The sequence below is a fragment of the Phacochoerus africanus genome, chromosome 5 (assembly GCF_016906955.1).
Source record: "Phacochoerus africanus isolate WHEZ1 chromosome 5, ROS_Pafr_v1, whole genome shotgun sequence".
NCBI classification, from domain to species: domain Eukaryota; kingdom Metazoa; phylum Chordata; class Mammalia; order Artiodactyla; family Suidae; genus Phacochoerus; species Phacochoerus africanus.
This window is the reverse complement of record NC_062548.1, coordinates 48,268,398-48,294,233: the sequence shown is the minus strand read 5'-3', so window position 1 is coordinate 48,294,233 and position 25,836 is coordinate 48,268,398. Positions and strand designations below refer to the sequence as shown.

At 46.0% G+C, this 25,836-nt stretch overlaps 1 protein-coding gene across 1 annotated transcript in view; it reads left to right on the top strand.

Moving 5' to 3' along the window:
* Positions 1-25,836, top strand: part of MERTK (MER proto-oncogene, tyrosine kinase) — a 138,255-nt gene that overhangs the window by 28,155 nt on the left and 84,264 nt on the right. The window contains exons 2-4 of the mRNA XM_047781191.1: positions 964-1,381; positions 15,914-16,014; positions 20,226-20,399. Coding sequence (XP_047637147.1) covers positions 964-1,381; positions 15,914-16,014; positions 20,226-20,399 — 693 coding nt within the window. The remainder of the gene's footprint in view (positions 1-963; positions 1,382-15,913; positions 16,015-20,225; positions 20,400-25,836) is intronic.

The following is a 25,836-nucleotide window of genomic DNA, read 5'->3' as shown; positions in this document are numbered from 1 at the left end:
TGTAGTTGTATAATGGTCATAACAATCTGATTTCACAGGATTTCCATCCCACAGCCCAGGCACATCCCCCCACCCCCCAAACTGTCTCCTCCGGAGACCATAAGTTTTTCAATGTCTGTGAGTCAGTCTGTTCTGCAAAGAAGTTCAGTCTGTCCTTTTTTTAGATTCTACATGTCAGTGAAAGCATTGGATGTTGGTGTCTCATTGTACGGCTGACTTCACTTAGCATGATAGTTTCTAGGTCCATCCATGTTGCAAAAAATGCTGGTATTTCGTTCTTTTTAATGGCTGAGTAATATTCCATTGTGTATGTACCACATCTTCTTAAACAATTCATCTGTCAATGGACATTTAGGTTGTTTCCATGTCTTGGCTATTGTGAATAGTGCTGCAGTGAACATTGGGGTGCATGTATCTTTTTTTTTTTTGCTTTTTAGGGCATATGGAGGTTCCCATGCTAGGGGTCAAGTTGGAGCTACAGCTGCTGGCCTACGCCACAGCCACAGCAACACAGGATCTGAGCCTTTTCTGTGGCCTACACCACAGCTCACAGCAACACCAGATCCTTAATCCACTGAGAGAGGCCAGGGATCGAACCTGCATCCTCATGGATACTAGTCGGATTCATTTCCACTGTACCACAACAGGAACTTCTGCATGGATCTTTTTGAATTATATAGTTTTGTCTGGATGTATGCCCAGGAGTGAGATTGATGGATCATATGGTAGTTCTATATTTAGTTTTCTGAAGATTAAGCATTCTTTAGAAGGAAAGAAGTGAGCAAATGAATGAACTTGTAAATGAGAATCCTCACATTATTTTTGCCTGTTAAACAAACCCCCTCATATTTTCTGAGGACCTTGCTCATGCGCGTGGCTCTCTGATCATGGCCTGGTAAGCTGGAGAGGTACTTAGAAAACCGTGTTGTTTAAAAGACTAAAAATCCAACGTCTGTTTTGCAGCTATTGCTGAAGCGAGGGAAGACACCAAGCACACACTGCCGTTCCCAGGACCTCTCCCAGGAAGCCCGCAGGCTGACCACATGCCATTTTCCTTTCCACACACCCGCGGGCACCAGGCCACCTCGATGTTGCCACCCACCCAGCCTGGAAGACCGCACACCAGAAACACAGCCCTTCCCAGGGTGACCTCCAGGTCCAAGTTCCTGCCGCGTCTTGCATTTAACCACACAGTTGGCCACATAATACTTTCTGAACACAAAGATGTGAAGTTCAATTGCTCAATCAACATTCCTAATATCTACCAGGACAGCGCGGCTATTTCTTGGTGGAAAGATGGGAAGGAATTGCTGGGGGCCCATCATGCAATTACTCAGTTTTATCCAGATGATGAAGTTACAGCAGTAATCGCTTCATTCAGGTAAGCGTTTTCTTCCTTTTAAAATGTTGTTCTGTTTTTGCTGATCCAAAAGCCAAAGCCTTACAAATAAAAACCAGACTTTTGTTTTCTGTGGTAGTGACCCCACTGGTCCTTTTAGAGTGTAGGTCAACAGCCGATTGTATTGCCGATCTCTTTTTATTTTATTTTATTTTATTTTATTTTTTGTCTTTTTGCTATTTCTTTGGGCCGCTCCCACGGCATATGGAGGTTCCCAGGCTAGGGGTCTAATTGGAGCTACAGCTGCCAGCCTACACCATAGCCATAGCAACGCAGGATCTGAGCTGAGTCTGCGACCTACACCACAGCTTATGGCAACACCGGATCCTTAACCCACTGAGCAAGGCCAAGGATCGAACCCACGACCTCATGGTTCCTAGTCGGAGCCATTAACCACTGAGCCACGACGGGAACTCTGCCAATCTCTTTTAAATGGATGTTGACCCCACTGGAACATTTGATCAGATGCTCTTCCCCACTGACCTGCAAGTCCTGTTAAGTCCTGCTTGACTCAAGAGTTCCCACAGTGAGAACAGAGTTCCTACTGGGCATGAGGACACTTCTAAATCACCTGGTAGGCGTGGAGCTTGTAAAGCAATGCAACCCTTTACCCTTTCATTTGCCCTCCTCCTCTCCCTTCCCTCCCTCCCCCCTTCCCCTTTCCCAACTCCTGCTGCTGCTACAGATCATGGTACGAATGTTGCCCTCATGCATGTTGAAGTAGGGAGAAGGTGGAAAGTCTGCAGCCTGGGGAATTGAGATAGACCTTCAGCCACTTGGCTCACCATCTCAGCATTCTGCTTCGTGTTGACAGGGGCAGGCTGCATGAGATGAGGGAGTGACAAGGATAAGCCAGGCCAGGACATGAATCTGGAATAACCCAGGGTCCCAAGAATTGAGACCTTATACCGCAGATGCTGGAGACAGGGAGACAGCTGCTTCTCTTCTCATCATCCTTTTTCATTCTCTCTTCTTTCCTCTTAGCCGGGAGGGGTTTCGTTTGTTTGTTTGTTTTTATAACAGATCCTCCTTGCCTGTACAGTTTTAGACTTAGGTGGACCTGTGGTCATTAAGAAGCTCAGAATGAGGTCAGAACCAGGCAGAGTTGATGCAAGAGGCTTCTCTCTGGGGTTCCACCCAGAGGGGAGCCCTCTTTGATCTGTCATGTTTTCACTTTTTCCAACCTGATGCTTGGGCCAGTTCCAAACTGATTCACTCTTGGTGAATCATTTCATGTTTCCTTTTCAGACAGCCACCCCAGAGTTACCACAGACCTGACAACTCCAGTTAGAGTGATGTGTCACCATGTCCATAAGATACCCCCTCTTTTTTTTTTGGCATTTTTTTCCAAGTTATCAGTTTGGTCATCATCAGGGCAAAGACACAACAAGCATTTTCCTTTGGTCCACTTAAACCCTGCTGAATCTCTCAGGCTGCCATTCTCAGCTAGTGGCTGAGACCAGTCGGGAGACTTGACTATACTTTTTTCTCCATCAACTGCAAAACGTGGTTGTTTTTCCATTACGTAGACACAGCTTCTGATGGGCGAAGTAAAATCACCATTTCATAATGTCTAAGATTTAGAGGCTTATAGAAACAAAAAGCTGGCACATGGGTCTCATCCGATGTCATTTAGGGGGAAAGCATATCTGGGCTGGGATATGGGGGGTCCCACCACTGGCCCCTGTGAGACCATGGGTGGGCTGCCGCATCTTCCCTGGTCTTCTTGCCAGGGAGATAGGTTTGGACCACTTGCTTGGCAGCTCCAGGTGTGCGCTAAGGGGCCATGAGACATTCAAAAGATTTGGAGTATTTTGGAGTTCCCACTGTGGCTCAACGGGTTAAGGACCTGCTCCATGAGGTTGCAGGTACAATCCCTGGCCTCAGTGAATTAAAGATGCGGTGTTGCCACAAGTGATGGCATAAGTCACGTATGCAGCTCAGATCCTGCATTGCTGTGGCTGCTGTGATGCAGACCAGCAGCTGCAGCTCTGATTCAACTCCTAGCCTGGGAACTTCCATATGCTGCAGGTGCAGCTATAAAAAGAAAAAAGGAAGGAAGGAAGGGAAGGGAAAAGGAAAGAAGGGAGGGAAGGAAGGAAGGAAGGACTTGGAGAGTTTTCAAACTTAGAGAAAGCAGTGTCTTATTTTAAACTTCTGTCTTTAGATTTCAAAAGATGGCTGGGTGATATTTCTAGAGAAAAATGTATACTTTTGCATATATTCAGCTTAACTCTCATAAACTCATTCTGAAGGGGAAAATATTTGACCTCCAAACTAAGCAAATTTAGTGATCAGAATTCTTGCAGGATGAACTCTCAGCTGTGCTGAGTGATGTTTGGAACAACGCTAAGTCCGCATTTATAATACTCTTCAGCCTTATTAAAGTAATGTTCAGCTGGCACAGTAGCTGAGGAGTGATTCAGTGAATTATAGTGACTTGATCAAGGTGATCAATATTTGTATGATCTTTGTAAGAGAGAAGGATGTTGGAGAGCCTAAATTTGGTGTCTTTTAGATGAGGACCCTGAGGTCCCTCTGAGTAGGGTGGCGTGGCCAGGGTCACTAGATAGTCAACTGGTCATCCTTAAACAGGGAGCCTGAGTTGCACCCGTCCAGTAAGTCTTCTCACATATCATGGACCCTAATCCCTTGTGGTTCCCAGAAACAGTGAAGAGTTAAAAACTAGTTCTAGGCTTTCAATGGATGGTTTTATCAGGAATTCATTAGCCTGCAGGTTTTTTTTGGAGTTGCCCCTAACAGTATCTGTATGGACCATGTTTATTTAAGGGAATGTGCAAAATGTAGATGTCAGAAGAACATCAGAAGGGTCAGAAGAAGAGAAACAGAAAGTATTTTAAGTTAGATCATGGAACCAATTTTCTACAAGGTGTCGTTACAATAAGAAAGGGCAGGGAGTCCTTGGGTGGCTCAGAGGGTGGTCACTGCTGTGGTGCAGGTTCAGTCCCTGCTCAGGGAACTTCCACAGGCTACAAGCTCAGCCAGAACAGAAGGGGGTTGGGAAGAATGGACATGAGCTTTGAAATGACGAGGTCTCTGTATTGCAAAGCCCGCAGTCTATACCTGCACTCATGCTTTAAATACAAAGCAGTCGTGAGTTGCTGGAGCCTGATAGGATTGTGGAAGCCATATTTAGCTCTCTTAGCCTCATGCTGGTTCATGTTTTCTTTTTCACATCATACGGACCCGTGCCTCCTGTCCACCCTACACTTAAACTCCCAAACTCCTCATTTTAAAAACTGGGGTTGGTCAAGCATCTGGCCTTTGATTTTTTTTTTTTTTTGTCTTTTGTCTTTTGTCCTTTTAGGGCTGCACCTGCAGCATATGGAGGTTCCCAGGCTAGGGGGTCAAATCGGAACTACAGCTGCCGGCCTATGCCACAGCCATAGCAATGCCAGATCTGAGCCACGTCTGCGACCTACACCACTGCTCATGGCAACGCTGGATCCTTAACCCACTGAGTGAGGCCAGGGATTGAACTCGCAACCTCATGGTTCCTAGTCGGATTTGTTTCCACTGCACCAAGATGGGAACTCCCTGGCCTTTGATCTTAAAACATGACCTGTCCTAGTTGAAGGTATGGTTTCGGTGTGCAGATGTGATGCACTGGAACTTTCATCTCTGTGACGCCTTCCTCTTTCCCAGAGTGGCTGTCATATTACTCTCTTTTCCAAAGAAAAGAATAGGATGAGTAATTTACACGTGAGGAAGCCTTTTACATTCACTGGTGACATTTTAGACCCAAGGAGTAGAGATTTTTTTCTGAATCACAACACAGGCAACTGTCTGCTAGTTAAAAAACATCCAGAATGATGGAAGAGAATATCATAAAAAAAGAATGTATGTATGTATGACTCTTCAGCAGAAATGGACACAACATTGTACACTTTTTATACTTAAAAAATTTTTTTTAAAAAAGGAACTCTCAGGGAAAATGGGGCAAAAAATACAATTAAAAAACCAGCCCTGTCCTCCTCCTTGCACTTGTGAACAGAATGCAGGGGAGGGGAGACTCAAACATCAAGTGCAGAAGTGCTGGGTGGTGTTGATGAGTTTAGGTAACATTGCCTTTAGGCGAGGAGGACCTAGCACTAGAACTAAGGCAAGGACACTTCTGCTGCTCTGGGACAACCATGTCTTATAGTCAAACCTCAGTTTATTGAAACTGGTTGTGGGCAAGTGGGACAGTTTCAGTAAACTCACAGGCAGTTCAATTCAAATCCCATGTACTCTGGAAAGGCTAAAGGAGATTTGTTTTGGCATCATCCATGATAGTGTCCCCAAAAGATTTTTTTTTCTTTATTTTTAGGACTGTACTGGTGGCAGCAGGATGTGGAAGTTCCCAGGCTAGGGGTCAAATCAGAGCTGCAGCTGTGAGCCCACACCACAGCCACAGCAACGCTAGATCCAAGCCTCGTTTGCTACCTACACCACAGCTCATGGCAGCACCAGATCCTCTGACCCACTGAGCGAGGCCAGGGATTGAACCTGCATCCTCATTGATACTAGTCAGGTTCTTAACCCACTGAGCTAAGATGGGAACTCTCCCAAAAGATTTTTGACTCTGCTTGCTCTTAGCTCCTGTGTGTATGCATTTTTAAGTTGTTTTAATGGTAGTGTATATATTTCATTAAATACTTGGAAAATACCAAACAAATACAGAAAAGGAAATTATGTCCCACGATCCTAAGAAAACTTTTCCAAGCATGTGTAAATCTAAGATTCTTGACATCAAATTAGTATTTTAGGACATAGACAATTCTTGTTTCATGCACTTATCATTGTATTATGAACATTTCCCTATGTTACTAAAAGCCTTTGAAATATTTTTATGACTAGAATGTGTCCTTGTAACTTGCTATGGTAAAACGGATTCAATTATACAGGAGTGCAAATGGCATTATAAAGTTTTCCCTTTATAAAGTTAAATGTTCCCTTTATAAACGTTAACAATTATTTTCCAAATGCCAAGCGAGGTGGTATATACAAGAGAAGAAATAACTGATATGAGGAGTTCCTGTTGTGGTGCAGCAGAAACGAATCTGACTAGGAACTATGAGGTTGCCGGTTCGATTCCTGGCCTTGCTCAGTGGGTTAAGGATCCCGTGTTGTCGTGAGCTGTGGTGTAGGTTGCAGATGCAGCTCGGATCTCGCGTTGCTGTGGCTATGGCGTAGGCCAGCGGCTACAGCTCCGATTGGACCTCTAGCCTGGGAATCTCCATATGCTGTGGGGGTGGTCCTAGAAAGACAAAAAATAAAATAAAATGACCGATAGGAGACCTCCCCATCCAGATGCCCTCTTGAGCTGGGTCCTTTCTATGCTAATAGGTCACATTTTTTCCCCTATTTCACTTAGAGCTCTATTGTTATTGGTAGATTCAAGAGTCATCTTCCATCAGTGGGCGTAGGGAGCACTCAGCATCTGTTAGCAGGTGGGAGTACTCCTAATTCATAAGATGGCTCGGTGATTAATGTTGAAAATCTGCACCGCCATCCTACTTACCCCCTGCCCTGCGCCCCCCACCCCTTACCTAGTCCTGGATGGTGCAGTCAGAAGCAGTTGCTTGGCCTCCACAGTGGGACTTGTCACCAGGCTGAGTCCCCCTTGGTGCTCCAACCAGCATCCAGCCCCACCTGGACCTGATATGGGGTTAGACCACAGCACGTCCATCCATCCAGCCTGGAACATTGCTTAGCCACACCCTTCCCCTGGAGTCTCTAAGGGAGGGTGTCGTTCGTGGGACAGAGTTAGCTCCAAAGTCTGCTATAGGTTGTAAAAAGCTCTACAGCTTAGGTGGGAAAGCTTTCCAGGAAGGCACCAGCCTTCAGATCAGAAGTCTTGGGGAGACCCATCCTTAAGCAAAACCAAAAGCCTCTGCTCCAGAAAACTGACAGGCCCTGCAGATTTAGATAGTGGGTGATTTATGGTGAAGGGAAAGTATTGATGTTTGTTTTCTTCATAGTCTAGGGAATCCCAGTGCTCTTTCAACTGGCATCCTTCCCAGTAACTCAAGCTGAAAGGATTTTACTTGCTTAGTACGTTTCCTTTATAAAGATGTTAAGTGGGTAGTTTGAGTCCCTCTGGGCTCCTGGCGCCTGAGATGCTGCTGTTGGTGGGACCCCCTGCAGGCTTTGTGTGCTGAGCCCCTCACCACAGCCTGCCCCAGGGGAAGGGGTGGGGGTCTGCCTGATGTTCTTTGTGGTGCTGCCTGCTGCTTTTGGTGACCCAAAAATGGAATCGCACATGAGAAGTCAGCAAAACATCTAGAAAGTAAGAACATAATTTCTTGAGCCAAACTGTCAGCTGGAAAAATTATTTTTAGCCATAGGTCCCTTTGCGTTTTTGACTTGCTTTATATTCAGACTTCCTTTTGGCTCAGATTTTGTGCAAGATCCTAGAACTTAAGGGATCTGTATTATCCTGTCAGTACTGTTGGAGCTATGGCAGGTTAAAAGAGGATGCTTATCAGCGGATCTTTGTAAATCTTTTGAAAGTTTCTTTCTTTCTTCTTCTTCTTCTTTTTTTTCCGCTTTTTAGGGCCGCACCTGTGGCATCTGGAGGTTCCCAGGCTAGGGGTCAAATTGGAGCTACAACTGCTGACCTACACCACAGCCACAGCAACACAGGATCCAAGCCACATCTGTGACCTACACCACAGCTCAGGGCAATGCCAGATCCTTAACCCACTGAGCGAGGCCAGGGATTGAACCCACAACGTCATGGTTCCTAGTCGGATTCGGTTCCGTTGCACCATGATAGAAACTCCTTTTTTTTTTTCTTTTTCTTTTTTTAAATGAATAGAAACTATAATGAGTAGCTCCCATTGCGGCTCAGCAGATTAAGAACCTGACATAATGTCTATGAGGATGTGTGTTAAGGGTCTGGTGTTGCCTTAAGCTGTGGCATAGGTTGCAGATGTGGCTCAGATCCGGCCTGGCTGTGGCTGTGGGCTGGGCCGGCAGCTACAGCTCCGGTTTGACCCCTAGCCTGGGAACTTCCCTATGCCTCAGGTGTGGCCATAAAAGGAAAAAAAAATAATAAATCCTGCAATGAGATATCACCTCACATTAGGTCAGAATGGCCATCATTAAAAAGTCTACAAATGATAAATGCTGGAGAGATGTAGAGAAAAAGGAACCCTCCTACACTGTTGGAGGTGCAGCTGTAAATTGGTGCAGCTTCTGTGGAAAACAGTATGGAGGTTCCTTAGAAAACTAAAAATAGAATTAGCATATGATCCCTCAATCTCCCTCCTGGGCATATATCTGGAGAAAACTTTATTTCAAAAAGAGACCTGATGTTCATAGCAGCACTCTTGGCAACAGCCAAGATATGGAAGCTACCTAACGTGTCTGTCACCAGGTAAATGGATAAAGGAAGATGTGGTATAGATGCACACACACACACACACACACACGCACACACACACAAACACACACGTACTACATACAGAGGAATATTAGCCATAAAAAAATGAAATGTTACCATTTGCAGCAACATGGATGATCTAGAGGTGATTATACTAAGTCAGTCTGACAAAGACCAATATGATATCATTTAAATGTGGACTCTAAAAAAATGATACAAAGGAACTTACTTACAAAACAGAAACAGACCCAGAGACATAGAAAACAAACTTACAGTTATCCAAGGGGAGGAGAGGAGATAAATTAGAAATTTGGGCTTCACAGGTACACACTACTCTTTATAAAATAGGTAAATAGGAGTTCCCGTCGTGGTGCAGTGGTTAACGAATCCGACTAGGAACCATGAGGCTGCGGGTTCGGTCCCTGCCCTTGCTCAGTGGGTTGACGATCCGGCGTTGCCGTGAGCTGTGGTGTAGGTTGCAGACGTGGCTCGGATCCCGAGTTGCTGTGGCTCTGGCGTAGGCCGGTGGCTACAGCTCCGATTCGACCCCTAGCCTGGGAATCTCCATATGCCGCGGGAGCGGCCCAAGAAATAGCAACAACAACAACAACAAAAGACAAAAGACAAAAAAAAAATAGGTAAATAACAAGGACCTACTGTACAGCACAGGGAACTCTACTCAATATCTTGGACTAACCTGTAATGGAAAATAATCTGGAAAAGAATATATTTTTATATATGTATACCTGAATCATTTGCGGTACACTTGAAACTAATGCAACATTGTAAATTAACTGTAAAAAAGGGAAGAAAGATTTTTTTCCATTTTTAATTTTTTTATTGTAATAACATATCCATAACATAAACCTTGATACTTTAACCCTCTGGGGATATACAAGAATGGCCTTGAGTCCATTCGCATTGTTATGCCACTGTCACCCCCATCCATCTCCAGGCTTTTCTTCATGTCCAACTGCAACTCCACACCCAGAAAACACTCACGCCCTGCCTCCCTTCCCCTCCATCCCGTGGGAACCTCTGGTCCACATTCTTTCTCTATGAATGTGACAACACTAGGTGTTCAACTGGAATCGTCCAAGACCGGTCCTTTTTTGTATTTCTTTTAAGAAGACTCGAGAGTTCAGTTTCCCCTTGCAAGCCACTTCTGAGCAGGCCAGCCTGGCTGTCGTAGGTCTGACGGACAGGAGTCGCTGTGTCTCCTTGCAGGCAGTCCTGGGGCTATAACCCAGCTGTGGGGCCCTGGTGTGACCGGCTTTTGCAGCTGCTGGCCCTGTGGCTCTATCCAGGTGGTTCCTGTCTAGACGCCGTGGCTGAGTCTATGGTTTCTTTGGTTGTCTTCCATTCAGATACTTGACCAAAATCTGATGGAATTTTTATACCTTTTTTTTTTTTTTAAGCAGTGCCTACACATGGTAAAGTAGTCTGCCTCCAAAGTTATCCTGCTCTAGCTCCCAGCTCTTTCCCAATGGGGAGCTGAGGTTACACATCTATTGGTTAGCTTTCCAGAGATATTGAATCCATGAGTCGTGTGTGTGTGTGTGTGTGTGTGTGTGTGTGTGTTCGCATGTGTGCTTGCCTGCATGCCCCTGCCAGGCCCCAGTAGGGTATGTTAATCTAATTCTATGCGAGTGGAATATTACTCACAGCTCTGGTTAAATCAGTACCTAGAGGTCACAATTTTGGTGGCCATGAACATGCTATTTTCAGCTGAATCACATCATTGTCAACTGTAATTATTCACTGTGTTCGTATAGAGCTTTTTGATTGTGCTGAATTTATTTATCTTTTTTTTTTTTTGTCTCTTGTCTTTTTAAGGCCGCGCCCGCAGCATATAGAGGATCCCAGGCTAGGGTCTAATTTAGAGCTGAAGCCACCACGGCCTACACCACAGCCACAGCAATGCCAGATCCGAGCCGCATCTGCAACCTACATCACAGCTCACGACCATGCCGGATTTTAACCCCCTGAGCAAGGCCAGGGATCGAACCCATGTCCTCACAGATGCTAGTTGGGTTCGCTAGCCACTGAGCCATGACAGGAACTCCCTGATTGTGCTGAATTTAATAGTTTCCTTGCCTGTAAGTTTACTGGCTTCATTGTCTAAGTTTCAGTCCCTCACTCTACACTAAGCTCTACAGAAAAACACACACCTCTTCCCAGAAGGACAAAGTTCTCCGGACTGGTGTTTGTCCTTGGAGGTGCCCTTCCTGGAGCTGTCGCTTCAGCTCCAGCCCATGCAGGTGGCCCTACAGGTCTGGGGCTTAGCTGAGTCGTCTTTGCTTACATTTGGGCAACCCTCTTGCCTCCTGCTTTTCGAGCTTCTGTTTCCTGGAGCTCAGCCTCCCCTCCCCCTTCCTGGCTTTTGTCCTTGGCATTAGCCTGGATCCCACCCTCTGCTAGCTTCCTGGGCCCTTTGCATGTCTGAAAATGGCCCTGTTTTTCCTACCCCACCTTGAGGTAGTTTGGGCCAGATGCAGAATTTAAAAGGAAAATAATTTCCTGTTCTCATCTTGAAGTCATCGATCTATTTCCTTTTTGCTCCAGAGTTGTTTTTGAGAAGTGTGATGCTGTTCTGATTCACTGGCAAATGACCCGCTTTTCCTTTTTCTGAAAGCTTTTGGGGGCTCCACTTTCTCATAGGGGTGTGACATTGCCCGGTGAAGCCCCTTGGTGGGTCTTTCCTCTCTAGTTGTGCTGCCCACCAAGGGGCTGGGTTAGGACAGACCCTATATCCAGTTTGGGGCATTTTCTTTTTTCTTTTTCTTTCTTTCTTTTTTTTTTTTTTTGCTTTTTAGGGCTGCACCCACGGCATGTGGAAGTGCTCAGGCTGCAGTTGGATCAGAGCTGCAGCCTACACCACAGCCACAACTCTGTCAGTTCCGAGCTGGGTCTATGATCCACACCACAGCCCACTGCAGTGCGGGATCCTTAACCCACTGATTGAGGCCAGGGATCAAATCCAAATCCTCACGGATACTAGTCAGGTTTGTTACCGCTGAGCCATGGAGGGAACTCCTTGGGGCATCTTCTTGAATGAGGCCCCCTCCTTTCCTTTCTCCATTCTTTCTGGAACTCCTTACTCAGTCTTTGGAATGCCTTGATAGCTATTCTGAGCTTGGAGCCCTTCCTGCACTTTCTGTGTGTATTGAGGGGGATGGGGGACCACTTTCCTATCTCCAGTCCCACCCCACACCTTGCCTTCAGCATGGAAGCCTTTCCGTGGATGTCTCGAGAGCCACAGTAGGATTATTTGTGAAAAACCTTTCCTGTGCTATAGATGAGATGGACCTGGATTTGCTAATTAAATGAGGACACATCAACCTTCTCACTGGCTGAAGCTAAACCCTGCCTGACATGAATGAGTAAAGACCTTGTTTCAATCCCGGTCCCTTTGCATTCTCCTGTTCTCCCCCAGCCTGGATTTTCCTGGCCACTTGGTTGAAGGTACTCCTGGACTTCCATGCAGTCTGATTTCTGCCACCCAAGACTTGCTGCTCAACTGTAATTTGTGCCTGCAGGTTTCTGGGTTCCTGGGGTGCCATGCATCCCCAGGCTGTGCCCTGCCTCCCTCTCTGGTCCCTGGCTCCCTCAGTCGTGCGACGAGCTGGCTATAACACCAGGGTCCAGAACCCTGAGCCAGAGCCCGACAATCGGAGGGCGCAGGTGTCTCTGGCCGGTCAGGTCTCACTGTCTACTCTGTCCAGCCCCTCCCTGGGTTTTGCCTCAAGAAAATGTCGCCTCTTGTAAAGTAAATTCGTGAAATACATGGAAAGGACCCTCTCTTCAGTAGCCATGACCTTGGTTGCCCTTGGAACTGCAAAGAAGACTAGCCTGGTCAGCTGTGCTGAAACTGCAGGAGCTACTGAAAGCCGGGGGCGATGGGCAGCACACCATTTGAGGCACCTGCTTCTCTCCCTCTTTCTTCGGCCCCTCCCTGTCACCATGACATCCTGGCAGATTCTCAAAGGAGGGTCACCTGGCCCCTTATTTGAAGATATGTGTCCCATGAGGTCTCTTTCTTCTTTCCGTGACCTCCAGGCATTGCAACATTCAGCTCCTGCCCTAAAGCATGGAGAGACCTGACCTTTCCTTGAGCCCTATGTCCTTTTCCCCAAGTCCAGCTTTCATTCATCAGGTGCCCTCCAGAATTACATGGCTTCTACACAGGAATCAGGAGAGAGGGAAAGACAGAGTAGTCCCAGTCCATGGGACACCACTCAGACTGGTGCATTGGGAAATGCAGGGGACAGTCACATCAATGGGTCCTGGGACCACTAAGGTGATTCTGGTCCCCCTAGTTCTGACCGATGCCGTCTTTGACGTACATTTAGTTACTCTCCTTAGAGGCTAATAAGGACCTGCAGGAGGGCGTTCTTGGGGAGAAGCTGTATTTACAGTGTTGTATGTTTGTTCTGAAAACCGTGCTTTACACCCAAGGGGACACAGCACAGTCAGCATTAGGAGCTGACACTGCCACATGTCAGCTCCTAATGCTGACTGTGCTGTGTTAATAACCATGGCAGCTGCCCTAGATCAGGATGGGCCCCCTCTGACCTTGCCAGCTTCCTGATCTCTTTTAAGTCTTTTTTTTTTTGTCTTTTTGTCTTTTCTAGGTGGCATATGGAGGTTCCCAGGCTAGGGGTCTAATCGAAGCTGTAGCCGCCGTGTCTGAGACCTATACCACAGCTCATGGAACGAGGGATCCTTAACCTACTGAGCAAGGCCGGGGATCGAACCTGAAACCTCATGGTTCCTAGTCGGATTCATTAACCACTGCGCCATGACAGGAACTCCCAGATCTCTTTTAAGTCTTAAGCTTTAGCCTTTGACATGCGTGCAAGTTTTATTTTGCTTTGGGGTGAGTAAGTTACATTGGGCAGCAAGCTGCTGGCAAGGCAGGTTTTTCTTCTTTTCCCTTTTTCCTTTAGTTGTGGTCTCTTGCTGTGTCAGATGCCTGGAGGAGAAATCAGGGCTTCGGGGCTTATAAAGGCGTCCTCTCTCTGGGAGCATCTGAGAGCATTTCAAAGTGTTCCTCATTCTCTCACCCCATCCCACTCCATCTCAGAGCGAGTTTCATGTAGGTGGTGTGACTCCCTGTTTGTAAACACGTTGAGACGTCGGAAAGCAGGACTCTGAACCTCCTAGAGCCAAGGCCACCTTTTAAATCAGATATTTTATAGCATATCGTGTTCATACTGTAATATGAGGAAAACAAAAAGGAGGGTGGTTTATAATTGAATAGTATGAACTTGCCGTATAGCACAGGGAACTCTACCTACTATTCTTTGATCACCTATGAGGGAAAATGGATGTGTGTACATGGATAACTGAATTACTTTGTGGTACAGCAGAAATGATCACAATCTTGTAAATCAACTACGCTTCAGTAAAACTTTAAAAAATGAGGGAGGCGTTCCCATTGTGGCTCAGTGGGTGAAGAACCTGACACAGTGTCCATGAGGATGTGAGTTTGATCCCTGGCCTTGCTTAGTGGGTGAAGGATCTGATGTTGCTACCAGCTGTGGTGTAGGTCACAGGTGTGGCTCAGATCCAGTGTTGCTGTGGCTGTGGTGTAGGCCGGCAGCTGCAGCTCCATTTGACCCCTAGCCTGGGAACTTCCGTGTGCCACAGCTGTAAATAAATAAATAAATAAATGGGGGGAAATAGACATGTACATGCTGGACATGACCACACCAAGAGACATAGTAAAATCCACAGAGACTTGCATGCATGCACACAGCAGCTGCAGATGGAGCCATGCTGTCAGTGATCCATTTCCTAGATGATGACTGAGTCCCAGCAAAGTTTCAGACAGGACAAGGGGTGGTTGTCCGTCCATTTTCATGGTCCTGGGGAGTCAGGTGAATAGTAACACCAGGCAAAATACTTTGTGTGGGAGTTCCCATCGTGGTGCAGTGGAAATGAATCCAACTAGAAACTATGAGGTTGCGTGTTTGATCCCTGGCCTCGCTCAGTGGGTTAAGGATCTCGCATTGCTGTGAGCTGTGGTGTAGGTCGTAGATGCAGCACGGATCTGGCATTGCTATGGTTGTGGTGCAGGCTGGCAGCTGCAGCTCCTATTTGACCCATAGCCTGGGAACTTCCATATGCCGTGGATGCGGTCCTAAAAAGACAAAATATACTTTGTGTGTATGTACAGTGGGATTAGCTTTTGGTCTCAGAAGGTCATTTGGATCTGGAAAAGTTGTCCTGGACCCTAAAAACCATGTGGCCCCCTAGTTATTGGGATTATCTAAAACCACTCCCACGCTTTTGCAAAATGCCTTGAGGGGCTGTGCTCTGATAGAGCCCTGGTGTAGAGCCCTCCATGGAAATCCAGGCAAGTAACAACATATACATTAGTCAGAGTTCTTCAGAGAAACAGAGCCAGTAGGATACTCACGCACACACAGAAATTTATTTTAAGGATTGACTAATGTAACTGCAGGTGTTGCCACATCTAAAATCTGTGGAGTATCAGGTGGAGACCCAGGGAAGGGCTGACATTGCAGCCTTAAATCCCAAGGGCAGTCTGGAGGCAGAATTCCCTCTTGCTCAGAGGACCTTAATCTATGCTTATAAGACATTTAACTGGGAGTTCCCGTCATGGTGCAGTGGAAATGAATCTCACTAGGAACCATGAGGTTGTGTGTTCGATCCCTGGCCTCACTCAGTGGGTTAAGGATCCGGCCTTGCCGTGAGCTGTGGTGTAGGTCGCAGACGCAGCTTGGATCCTGCTGTGACTGTTGTGTAGGCCGGCAGCTACAGCTCCGATTAGACCCCTAGCCTGGGAACCTCCACAGGCTGCAGATGCGGCCCTTAAAAGCAAAAAAAGAAAAAAGATATTTAACTGACTAAATGAGGCCCACCCTGTGATGGCAGGTAATCTGCTTTACTTGGAGTCTGCTGAGTTCAGTGTTAACCACATTAAAATCTTTATGTCTAGGTAACGTTTGACCAAATTATTGGGGCACCATGACCTCACCATCTTGATACACAAAGTTAATCATCACAGAGAAGGACAGAGGTTGAAGAAAGCTCTATTCCTAGTGTGGCAACTTAAAAGGTTGTCACTGTAAATATCTTCATGTTTTTCTCTGCAGCATAACCAGTGTGCAGCGTTCAGACAATGGGTCATATATCTGTAAGATGAAAATCAACAATGAAGAAATCGTGTCTGACCCCATCTACGTCGAAGTTCAAGGTGAGTGCAGAGGCCATGGGGTGTCTGTGTGCCACAGGGCAGTTTATTTTAAAGCCTGCATTCATTGGTCTGTGTATAACACTCCAGAGTTTGGCATGCCCATTTGTAAGTCTGCATGTGTGCAAACCTTGCAAATCCATAAGGCCTGGCATTTTACAAGGCCATCTTCTTTTTAGACTTTAGGGAGTTATGAAACAGCTCCATTCTTTTTTCTTTTTTATCTTTTTGTTTTTATGACTGCACCTGTGGCATACGGAAGTTCCCAGGCTAGGGGTCGAATCGGAGGTGTAGCCCCTGGCCTACACCATAATCACAGCAACACCAGATCCAAGCCTCATATGCAACCTAAGTCGAAGCTTGCAGCAACGCCAGATTCTTAACTCACTGATCGAGGCCAGGGATCGAACCTCCATCCTCATGGACACCATGTGGGGTTCTTAACCCACTGAGCCACAACGGGAACTCCAAAACAACTCAATTCTTAAAGTGTTAGCTCTATCCTAGGTGCTATGGTTGAGATGAAAAGAGATTAGGGACCTCCTTGTCCTAAGGTTACTTACAATGAAAAAACCTGAAGTCTATTTTAGAAAACAAAGTGCATGCTTTATTATCCAGTTCTCAGAGTTGACACCAGATACTACCCACCTGATCAAGTGCCAATTTGTGAATTATTCAGCATCTTTTCCTGTCTTGCTTATGCGGATGGTGACACCGAGGAGAGTGAGCTGTTGTCTTGGATTGGGCCAGTGGCTCGGCTTGGGATTCATTTTTAGGCCCTACGATTTGGCAGGTGCATGATTCAGTGCAATTCCATGCCATGACAAGATGGGCTTGGGGGGGGGTGGGCAGGGAGAAGTGGGCCATCAGGCAAGGGGAAGGCGGTATCTGCTCTCAAGGAACTTGAACCCTAGTGGGGATTGTGAGCGAGGTCACCCGAGCCCACATCCAGCATCCCAGAATTTGCGTGACTGGTTCAGCAATGGCAGGACCTGTCAAGAAAGGCTCTGAGGGAGTTTCCCAGTGGCCTAGTAGATTAAGGATCCAAGTGTTGTCAGTGTGGTGCGGGTTTAATCCTTGACCCAGGAACTGCCACATGCTATGGGTGTGGCCCGGGGTCCGGGAAGGGAAGGAGGAGGAAACATCTTCATTATCACCCAAGGTGGCCACGCCCCATTGTCCCAGAGCCTGCCCTCCAGGATCTCTGCATCCCTTCTCTCTGAGGTACCCCATCAGCAAAGCCATCAGAACAACCGCTTTTCTGTTTTCTCCTGACCCTCCTCATGGCAGGCTTTAGGGCAGGTGGTTAGCTTTTTCAGGGAAGTTCAGCTCGAAGCTCTCCCACCAAAAAGGCTGCTATGGAGCTTCCTCTGTGATACACAGGGACAGGTGGCATCCTGGAAGCACTGGGACTCGGGTTTCATCTCCAATGTGGCACAGCGGGTTAAGGAAGGATCTGGCGGGTTAAGGATCTGCAGCTTACATCTCAACTGCTGCTTGGATCTGATCCCTGGCCCAGGAACTCCATATACTGCAGGGCAGCCGAAAAAGAAAGAAAAGAAAAAAAAAAAAAAAGGCTGCTGTGCTGTCCATTCTTTCACGCATCAAAACTTGATGCCCACTAATGCCGCAGGAGGCCTGAGGGCAGGAGGCTCCTCGCAGGAGTCTCTTTTTGGAGATTTGCTTTAAGCCCATCACAGGCTGGACAGCCACCACCACAGGGTTCTCTTGGCCACAGCCAGAAGGGAGGGTTCCTACTTTTGCCGCTAATCTGGGAAAACTATTCAGAGGACATTTCACTTGTAAAATCCCAGAAAAAAATGCCCAGGGCAGGAACGAGTTAGGTCCAAACGGAGTTTTGTAAAACTTCGAAACACGAAAGAGGAATCTCATTTTACACTCCCACTTCATTCCTGCTGGGACCAGATCTGTGAATTCCCAGTCCCCCAAAGAACACAATTTAAATGCCAGTTAGCTTGATATGTTAAATTTTTGGCACATGCCCGAAATAAGTACCAACTGGCTTTCTCTGAGCTATTCTTAACTTCCCTGTGACCCTGGTTCTGGAATCAAAGTGGGAGATCTTGGGGTTGTAACTGTGTAACTGTCTACACTATTTTCATGAGAATGTGCTCAGAAAAGTGTTCAGCTGCATACAAGGGTACAGGTTTTAAAGCTGATTATCACCCACCTGGAAGTCTCATACCCAATAGGTTGTCCTCAAAAATGGACAGGCCACACCAGTGAGAATGACCATCATCCATCATCAAACGTCTATTAATAATAAATGCCAGAGCTGGTGTGGAGAAAAGGCAACTCTCCTCCACCGTTGGTGGGAATGTAAATTGGTGCAGCTACTACAGAGGTCAGTATGGAGGTTCCTTATAAAACTCAAAATAGAGTTACCACATGACCCAGCAATTCCACTCCTGGGCATATATCTGGAAAAGATGAAAACTTTCATTTGAAAAGATACCTTTTGGGGAGTTCCTGTCATGGTGCACCGGAGAAGAATTCGACTAGGAACTATGAGGTTTCGGGTTCAATCCCTGGCCTCGCTCAGTGGATTAAGGATCTGGCGTGGCTGTGGCTGTGGCGTAGGCCAGCAGCTGTACCTCTGATTCAACCCCTAGCCTGGGAACCCCCATATGCTGCAAGTGCAGCCTTAAAAAGCAAAAAAAAAAAAAAGGAAAGAAAAGATACCTGTTGGGGTTAATAGATGCAATAATAGATGCAAACTATTGCATTTGGAATGGATAAGCAATGAAAACCTGCTGTATAGCACTGGGAACTATAGCTAGTGACTAGTGATGGAGCATGATGGAGGATAATGTGAGAAAAAGAATGTGTGTGTGTGTGTATGTGTGCGTGTGTGCACGTGATTGGATCACTTTGCTGTATAGTAGAAAATTGACAGAACACTGTATACCAACTATAATGGAAAAAATAAAAATCATTACATATAAAAAAGAAAAAATACCTTTACTCCAGTGTTCATAGCAACCCTGTTTACAATAGCCATGACTTGGTAGCAACCTAAGTATCCATTAATAGATGAATAGATAAAGAAGATGTGGTACATGATACAATAGAATATAACTCAGCCATTAAAAAAGAATGAAATAATGCCATTTGCAACAACATGGATGGACTTAGAGATTATCATACAAAGTGAAGTAAGCCTTTGTACTTCAGACAAAGAGAAATATCATATGTATCACTTACGTGCAGAGTCTAAAAAAATGACACAATCGGAGTTCCTGTAGTGGCGCAGTGGTTAACGAATCCGACTAAGAACCATGAGGTTGCGGGTTCGATCCCTGGCCTTGCTCAGTGGGTTAACGATCAGCGTTGCCGTGAGCTGTGGTGTAGGTCGCAGACGTGTCTTGGATCTGTGTTGCTGTGGCTCTGGCATAGGCCAATGGCTACAGCTCCAATTCGACCCCTAGCCTGGGAACCTCCATATGCCACGGGAGCGGCCCAAGAAATGGCAAAAAGACAAAAAAAAAAAAAGACACAATCGAACTTATTTACAAAACAGACTCACAGACAGAAAACAAAGTTATCAAAGAGGAAAGGAGGGGGAGGGATTAACTAGGAGCTGGGCTTCACAGATGCGCACTACTCTAATAAAATAGGTAAATAAGAACCTACTGTATAGCACAGAACACTGTACTCAGTATCTTGTAATAACCTAAAATGGAAAATCTGAAAAATATATTTTTATATATATATATATATATATATATTTTAAAAACTGGATCACTTTGCTGTACAACATCTGAAACTAACACACCATTGTAAATCAACCGTACTTCAGTTTAGAAAAAAAAGAGCAGGGCTGTTACGTGGCTTTGTTTTTCTTTTGTGTCTATTGGTAAGAAATCCTGAAAACCTGCCAGCCTGTCCCAGGAGTTTGAGCAACACCTAATTTGAGAACTGCCAGGCCTGCCTTCTGGAAAAACCAGTTCTGAATCATCCTTACAACTCCTTTGAGAAAGTATCCTAGAAAGCCAGCTGGAGCTAGACTGGTAGGAATTAGCCTCTGTGTTTTCTTAGCCACCTTCGGGGAGGTGAACGCTTGCCATGTCACACCTGAGTGGTGTCCAGAGAAAGCGCCTATTGCCAAGTCCTGGTGTGGTTTCCATTCCCCTGAGGGCTGTGCCTTTGCCTGTGGATCTAAAACCTTCTTTCATTTGACTCTTCCTCTGCAGGACTTCCTCACTTTACGAGGCAGCCTGAGAGCATGAATGTCACCAGAAACACAGCCTTCAACCTCACCTGTCAGGCCGTGGGCCCGCCCGAGCCCGTCAACATTTTCTGGGTTCAGAACAGCAGCCGTGTTAATGAACTTCCAGAAAAATCCCCCTCCGTCCTGACTGTTCCTGGTGAGTCTGAGTTGTGTGGCTTACGTGTTATTTTCTCCCTAGTAGAAGAAGGGAGCAAAAGTTTGGTGACCACGACAGTGCATTGCAGCCAGCAGTAATAGAGGATAAACACACAGGTGTGTGGCAGAGCAGGGGAGGGCCAGGTCGGTGGAGAGGCAGGTGGGAATCTTGGGGGTCAGAAGTCACCCAACAGGGTTAGGGTGTAGGGATGTGCCCTCCACAAGTGTCTCTGGTTAAGTTGGCAAAGTGGCCAGAATCTTTGGCAGCTGTGGCCTTGCTGGCTTGGCAGGTCTTGCATTTCAGGAACCATCGATATGAAGACCTCAGTGAGGTTTGGCCGCAAGGAAAATGCATTGGTCATGGGGGTGGCTGTGGGAGGATTGAGTCATCGTGGGGTAGTGGCTGCCCTGATGGTCAGCAGTCATCTGATTTCCATCTGAATGGGCGTGCCCTGGCTTCCTTCCCGTCCCTGCTACGACAGGGCTCTTAAGGTCAGTGCCATTGATGTTTCTGTGCTGCCAAATCCAGTGGGCTTTGATTCTGGCTCCTGTCATGGCATCTTCAAGCAGCCTCTGGCAAGGTTGCTGTCCCACCTCCCCATCCCAGTCCTTCCTTTCTCCACACACTCAGCAAATGTTCTGGAAAGGACTGCTGTAAGCGAGAGGGAACCTTCTGGAAACACTGTCTTCCTGACTTCCTTCCCGCCTCACTGCTCTCCCTCTGCCCTTGACAGAAGTTCTGAATGTCTGGAGCTCAGCCCTGGACCCGCTTCTGTTCCCTCTGAGGCACTTCTGCCTGGGAGAGTTCCTCTGGACCCCCGGCTTCACGACCATCTGTGTGACAATGACCTTGAACTTTGTATCCCCAGCTCAAACCTCCCTCCTGAGTTTCAAGCTCCTTGCTTGGCATTTCCACTTACTGGATATGGAGGTGTCTTAAAATGAAATTCTTGATTTTCCTTCCAGCCTTGCTCTGCCCTAGAACGCCCCATCTGAGTAAGTGATGTCACCATTTGCTCATCTTTCCTTCTTCTCATTTTCCATGTTAAATGTATCGGCAGGTCCTGTCTGTTCTGCTCATACAGAGCATCTGAAATCTTTTCTCCATCTCTGCTGCAGTGCCCTGGTCCCCGTCACCACCAGCTCTTGCCACCCGCACTGTAGTAGCTCCCTAACTGGCCTCTTTGCTTCCAGTCTTGTCCCCACTCTTGTCATCATTGGCAGACCATGTCCCCCACCTGCTAAAAACCTTCAGTGGCTTCTGGTATCTTTGGCTGTCGCTCAGAGTCCTTCCTGCCCCGGCTCATAGGTCTTGTGTGCTCTGGTCCTCACTCAACTCCCCACACCAAACCCCTCCCCCTCTTTCCTCCTTGCTTATTAAGCACCAGTCACAGTGATTGTCTTTCCTTTTCTCGGAAACATCACCCGTCTTCCTGCCTCAGGACCTTTGCACTTTCTCCTCTGTCTGCCTACAACGTTGTTCCATCTGCCCTTCATCCCATGACACATCCCAAATATCACTTCTGCACAGCGGCCTTTCCCGGTCCCTCTTAACTCTCTCCTGTCCCCCCACCCCCCCCCTCCCCTGCCCCGCTGCCTTATGGACTCCCAGGCACATATTCTTGTGGGCGTCCTTCACTGCACTGGTCACGTCTGTAATTGCCCTGTTTATTTGTTTAGTCTCCCTGCCCGTCTTAGAGAACACATGCTCCATCAGGACAAGGAGTCTGTCTCTCCCAAAATAGTGCCTGACTCATGGTAATACTCCCTGAGTATTTACGGTGAGGATGGACCAGCAAGTGAGTGTTAGCCTGAGGTATTGCCTCTGAATCACCTTTCTTATTCCGGATTCCACGAGGGATATTATGGTTGTCTCTGCCTTCCTCTGAGTTTTCTCTGAGTTCCTCCAAGGAATTGATCATCAGATAATTTATTTGTTCAAAATCAATTAAAAAAAATACATTCCACCTTCTCTAGGATGAAGAGGAGGGTCCCATAAAGAAAGATTTATGGGGCATGTAGTTAAATAAATAGGTTAAAGTGACAAACAGTTACATGCATGGAGTTTAAGTGCGCAACTCAATGAGTTACGATAAATGTAGACACTCACGGAACCACCACTTCAGTCGAGACAGAGAACATTGCCATCAACCCAGGAAGCTCCTTCTTGCTCCCTTCCAATCAGCCCCCACCTCCCATAGGTAACCTTGTTCTGATGTCTATTATCATAGATTAATTTTGCCTGTCCTCAAAATTTATTTATTTTCTCTCTCTTTTTTTTTTTTTTGTCTATTTAGGGCCACACCCATGGCATATGGAGGTTACCAGGCTAGGAGGTCAATCAGAACTATAGCTGCCGACCTACATCACAGCCACAGCAACGTGGGATCTGAGCCACGTCTGAGACCTACACCGCAGCTCCCAGAAACACCAGATCCTTAACCCACTGAGCGAGGCCAGGAATCGAAACTGTCCTCTTGGATGCTAGTCAGGTTCGTTAACCACTGAGCCATGACGGGAACTCCATGGTCTTGAAATTTAAATAAATTAAATCAGAAAGGTATATATTCATTTTGTCAGACCTCAGCATCTAGTGAGATGATCGTATGGTTTTTCTCCCTTCTTCTCTTTATATGGCAAATTACACTGATTTTCAAATGTTAAACCAATGTTGCCTTCCGGGGCTAAACATTGGTTTAACATTTGTCATGATGCATTGTGGTAGATTCCATTTGCTAATGTTTAGTAAAAGATTTTTGTGTTTATCCTTGTTTTGGGGTAACGCCGCCTCTGTACTGCCAGTCAGTTCTGATCCTGATTATAGGACTTGGTGCAGTCCCCGCGGGTTTAAGGAGAACATGTCACAAGATTGCCCTCACTTCAGCTCCCAGCCACAAGTCTCAAGCCACTGACTGGCTGTAAATTTGGATGTCCCCATGACCCTTTGGGTTCAATAATTTGCTAGAACAACTTGCAGAACTCAGGAAAGTGCTATACTTACCATTAGTCCCTAAGCCACTGACTGGCTGTAAATTTGGATGTCCCCATGACCCTTTGGGTTCAATAATTTGCTAGAACAACTTGCAGAACTCAGGAAAGTGCTATACTTACCATTAGTTTATTTATTTATTTATTTATTTATTTATTTATTTATTTACTTATTTACTTATTTATTTATTTTACAAAGGAGCACATAGGGTGAGGTCTGGGAGTGTTCCAAGCACAGGATGCCCTCCCTTGCCCTGATATGTGGGGTTAGGGTGTGTCACCCCCTGTCACATCAGTGTGTTCCTGGAACAAGAAATTCTTTTTACTGTAGGGGTATTACTGACCTCTTAAGACTAGTTTGAAAGTGTTCACACCTCTTCTCTTTCCCGAAAGAGTTTGGTGGTGTGAAATAAAATTCATATTTTATGGCAAGACAAGAAAAATTTAAACATAAAAATTCTTCTCTGCCCTTTGGCCTCCTCTCTCCCCCACTCTGCATTGTGTATCTGTGTTATGCATCCATCAGGCCTCTCCCATCAGCAGGAATACCTGCTTCACCAAAAAGAGCAATGTTCTTCTAGTATCAAAAGACAACGCCTGCGAGAGTTCTCGTTGTGGTGCAGCAGAAACGGATGAGGACGAGGCTTGGATCTGGCTTTGCTGTGGCTGTGGTGTAGGCTGGTGGCAACAGCTCCGATTTGACCCCTCCTAACCTGGGAACCTCCATATGCTGCGGGTGTGGCCCTGAAAAGCCAAAAAAAAATAAAAATAAAAAAAAAACAACTCCTGAAAGATAATGTATCTGGAGTTCCTGCTATGGCACAACAGGTTAAGAATCCGCCTGCAGTGGCTCCGGTCACTGTGGAGGTGCAGGTTGAATCCCCGGCCCAGCTCAGTGGGTTAAGGGATCCAGCATTGCCGCAGCTGTGGTGTAGGTCGCAACTGCAGCTCAGATTCAGTCCCTAGCCCAGGAACTTCCATGTGTTGTGGGTGCAGCCATTAAAAAAAAAGATAACGTTCGTACTTGATCCGAGGGGTCACATGACCCACTACGATGGCCCTTAGATCTGGATTATGTAAACTCGATAATATGGCATTTGATGTACAGCCCTCTGTCTCAAAAAACAGATAAACCATCTTGACTTCTACGTGGCAGAATATTTCTCAGAACTTTCAGAGATGCTCTTCTCAGATTTTGGCTGGAATAAAAATTTCCAGTTCTTTCTTAGATCGAACAATTGAGCTTTTTGGTCTACAGTAGCCTTGGTCTTATTTTGGAAAGATGTGTAAAGTTGAGGGGAGGCCGTTAACCTCTCATGTTTTGGATGCTCTATTTCTTGTGATGCAATTGCCTTTACCTTTTTGATGAAGGTTAATACATTGGTTAATGTTGAGTTTGACTGAAATCCCCAGGTCTTTTTTCTCATTAATTGTTGCAAAATCAAAACTCTTCTGCTTCTTATCTATTTAATTATTTTGGAATTTCAGCTGAACATGTGACATTTATCCTTGTAAAAATTTAACTCATTGTCCCAGCCTACTGAGGCCATTTTGAATCTTGATTCTCTCATTGGATTAGTAAATTCTCTCCCTGCTTCTTGCCCCTGCCTTTCTGTTTCTTCCAAGTTGTGGTGGAAATCTAGATTCCAGTCTAACCAAGGGCAGAGCCCAGGGGTTTGCTATTTAAGGCAGCCTCTGAGTGGACACCAGTTCATTAAATCAACCCTCTGGGCTGCGGTTCAACCGGTAGTAAATCCGCCTAATTTTATTTTTTCCACCATTTATTTCTCCATCTTGTCTTCCGAGACGTTCCTTAATACCTTAGACTAGTAACTATCCTGAAAAGACTGAAAATCAGTCTGGAACTTGCTTTGAAATTAGACCTGACTCCTTGTTGGTGAGCTGAACTCCCAGATATGACAAGTTTCTGTATTCTAGGCACCAATTTGATAACCTCCTCTTAGGTTCTGCTCTGGATTTCTGTCTCTCACTGATCCTGTCCTTACCAAAATAAGATTTTCTTTATGAAATCAGGGACAAAATCTGTCCATCTCTATTCATCTAGAATGTTTCTTCTGTCTGTTTTCTTAGAAAGTAGAAGGATGTTTCTGTGATAAGATCTGCCAATTTTTTTAAATAATCAAGACTATATACAATTTCTCAACTTGGAGATCTGATTTATTTTTCAGAGGCCAGATATATCATTACAACTGCCACATATTTGGGATTTTAGTTTCTTTACTTTTTTTTTGTCTTTTGTCTTTTTTTAGAGCCTCACCCGCAGCATATGGAGGTTCCCAGGCTAGGAGTCGCTGCCGGCCTACACCACAGCCACAGCAATGCCAGATCTGATCCGCATCTGTGACCTACACCACAGCCCATGGCAACGCTGGATCCTTAACCCACAGATCGAGGCCAGGAATCAAACCCACAACCTCATGGTTCCTAGT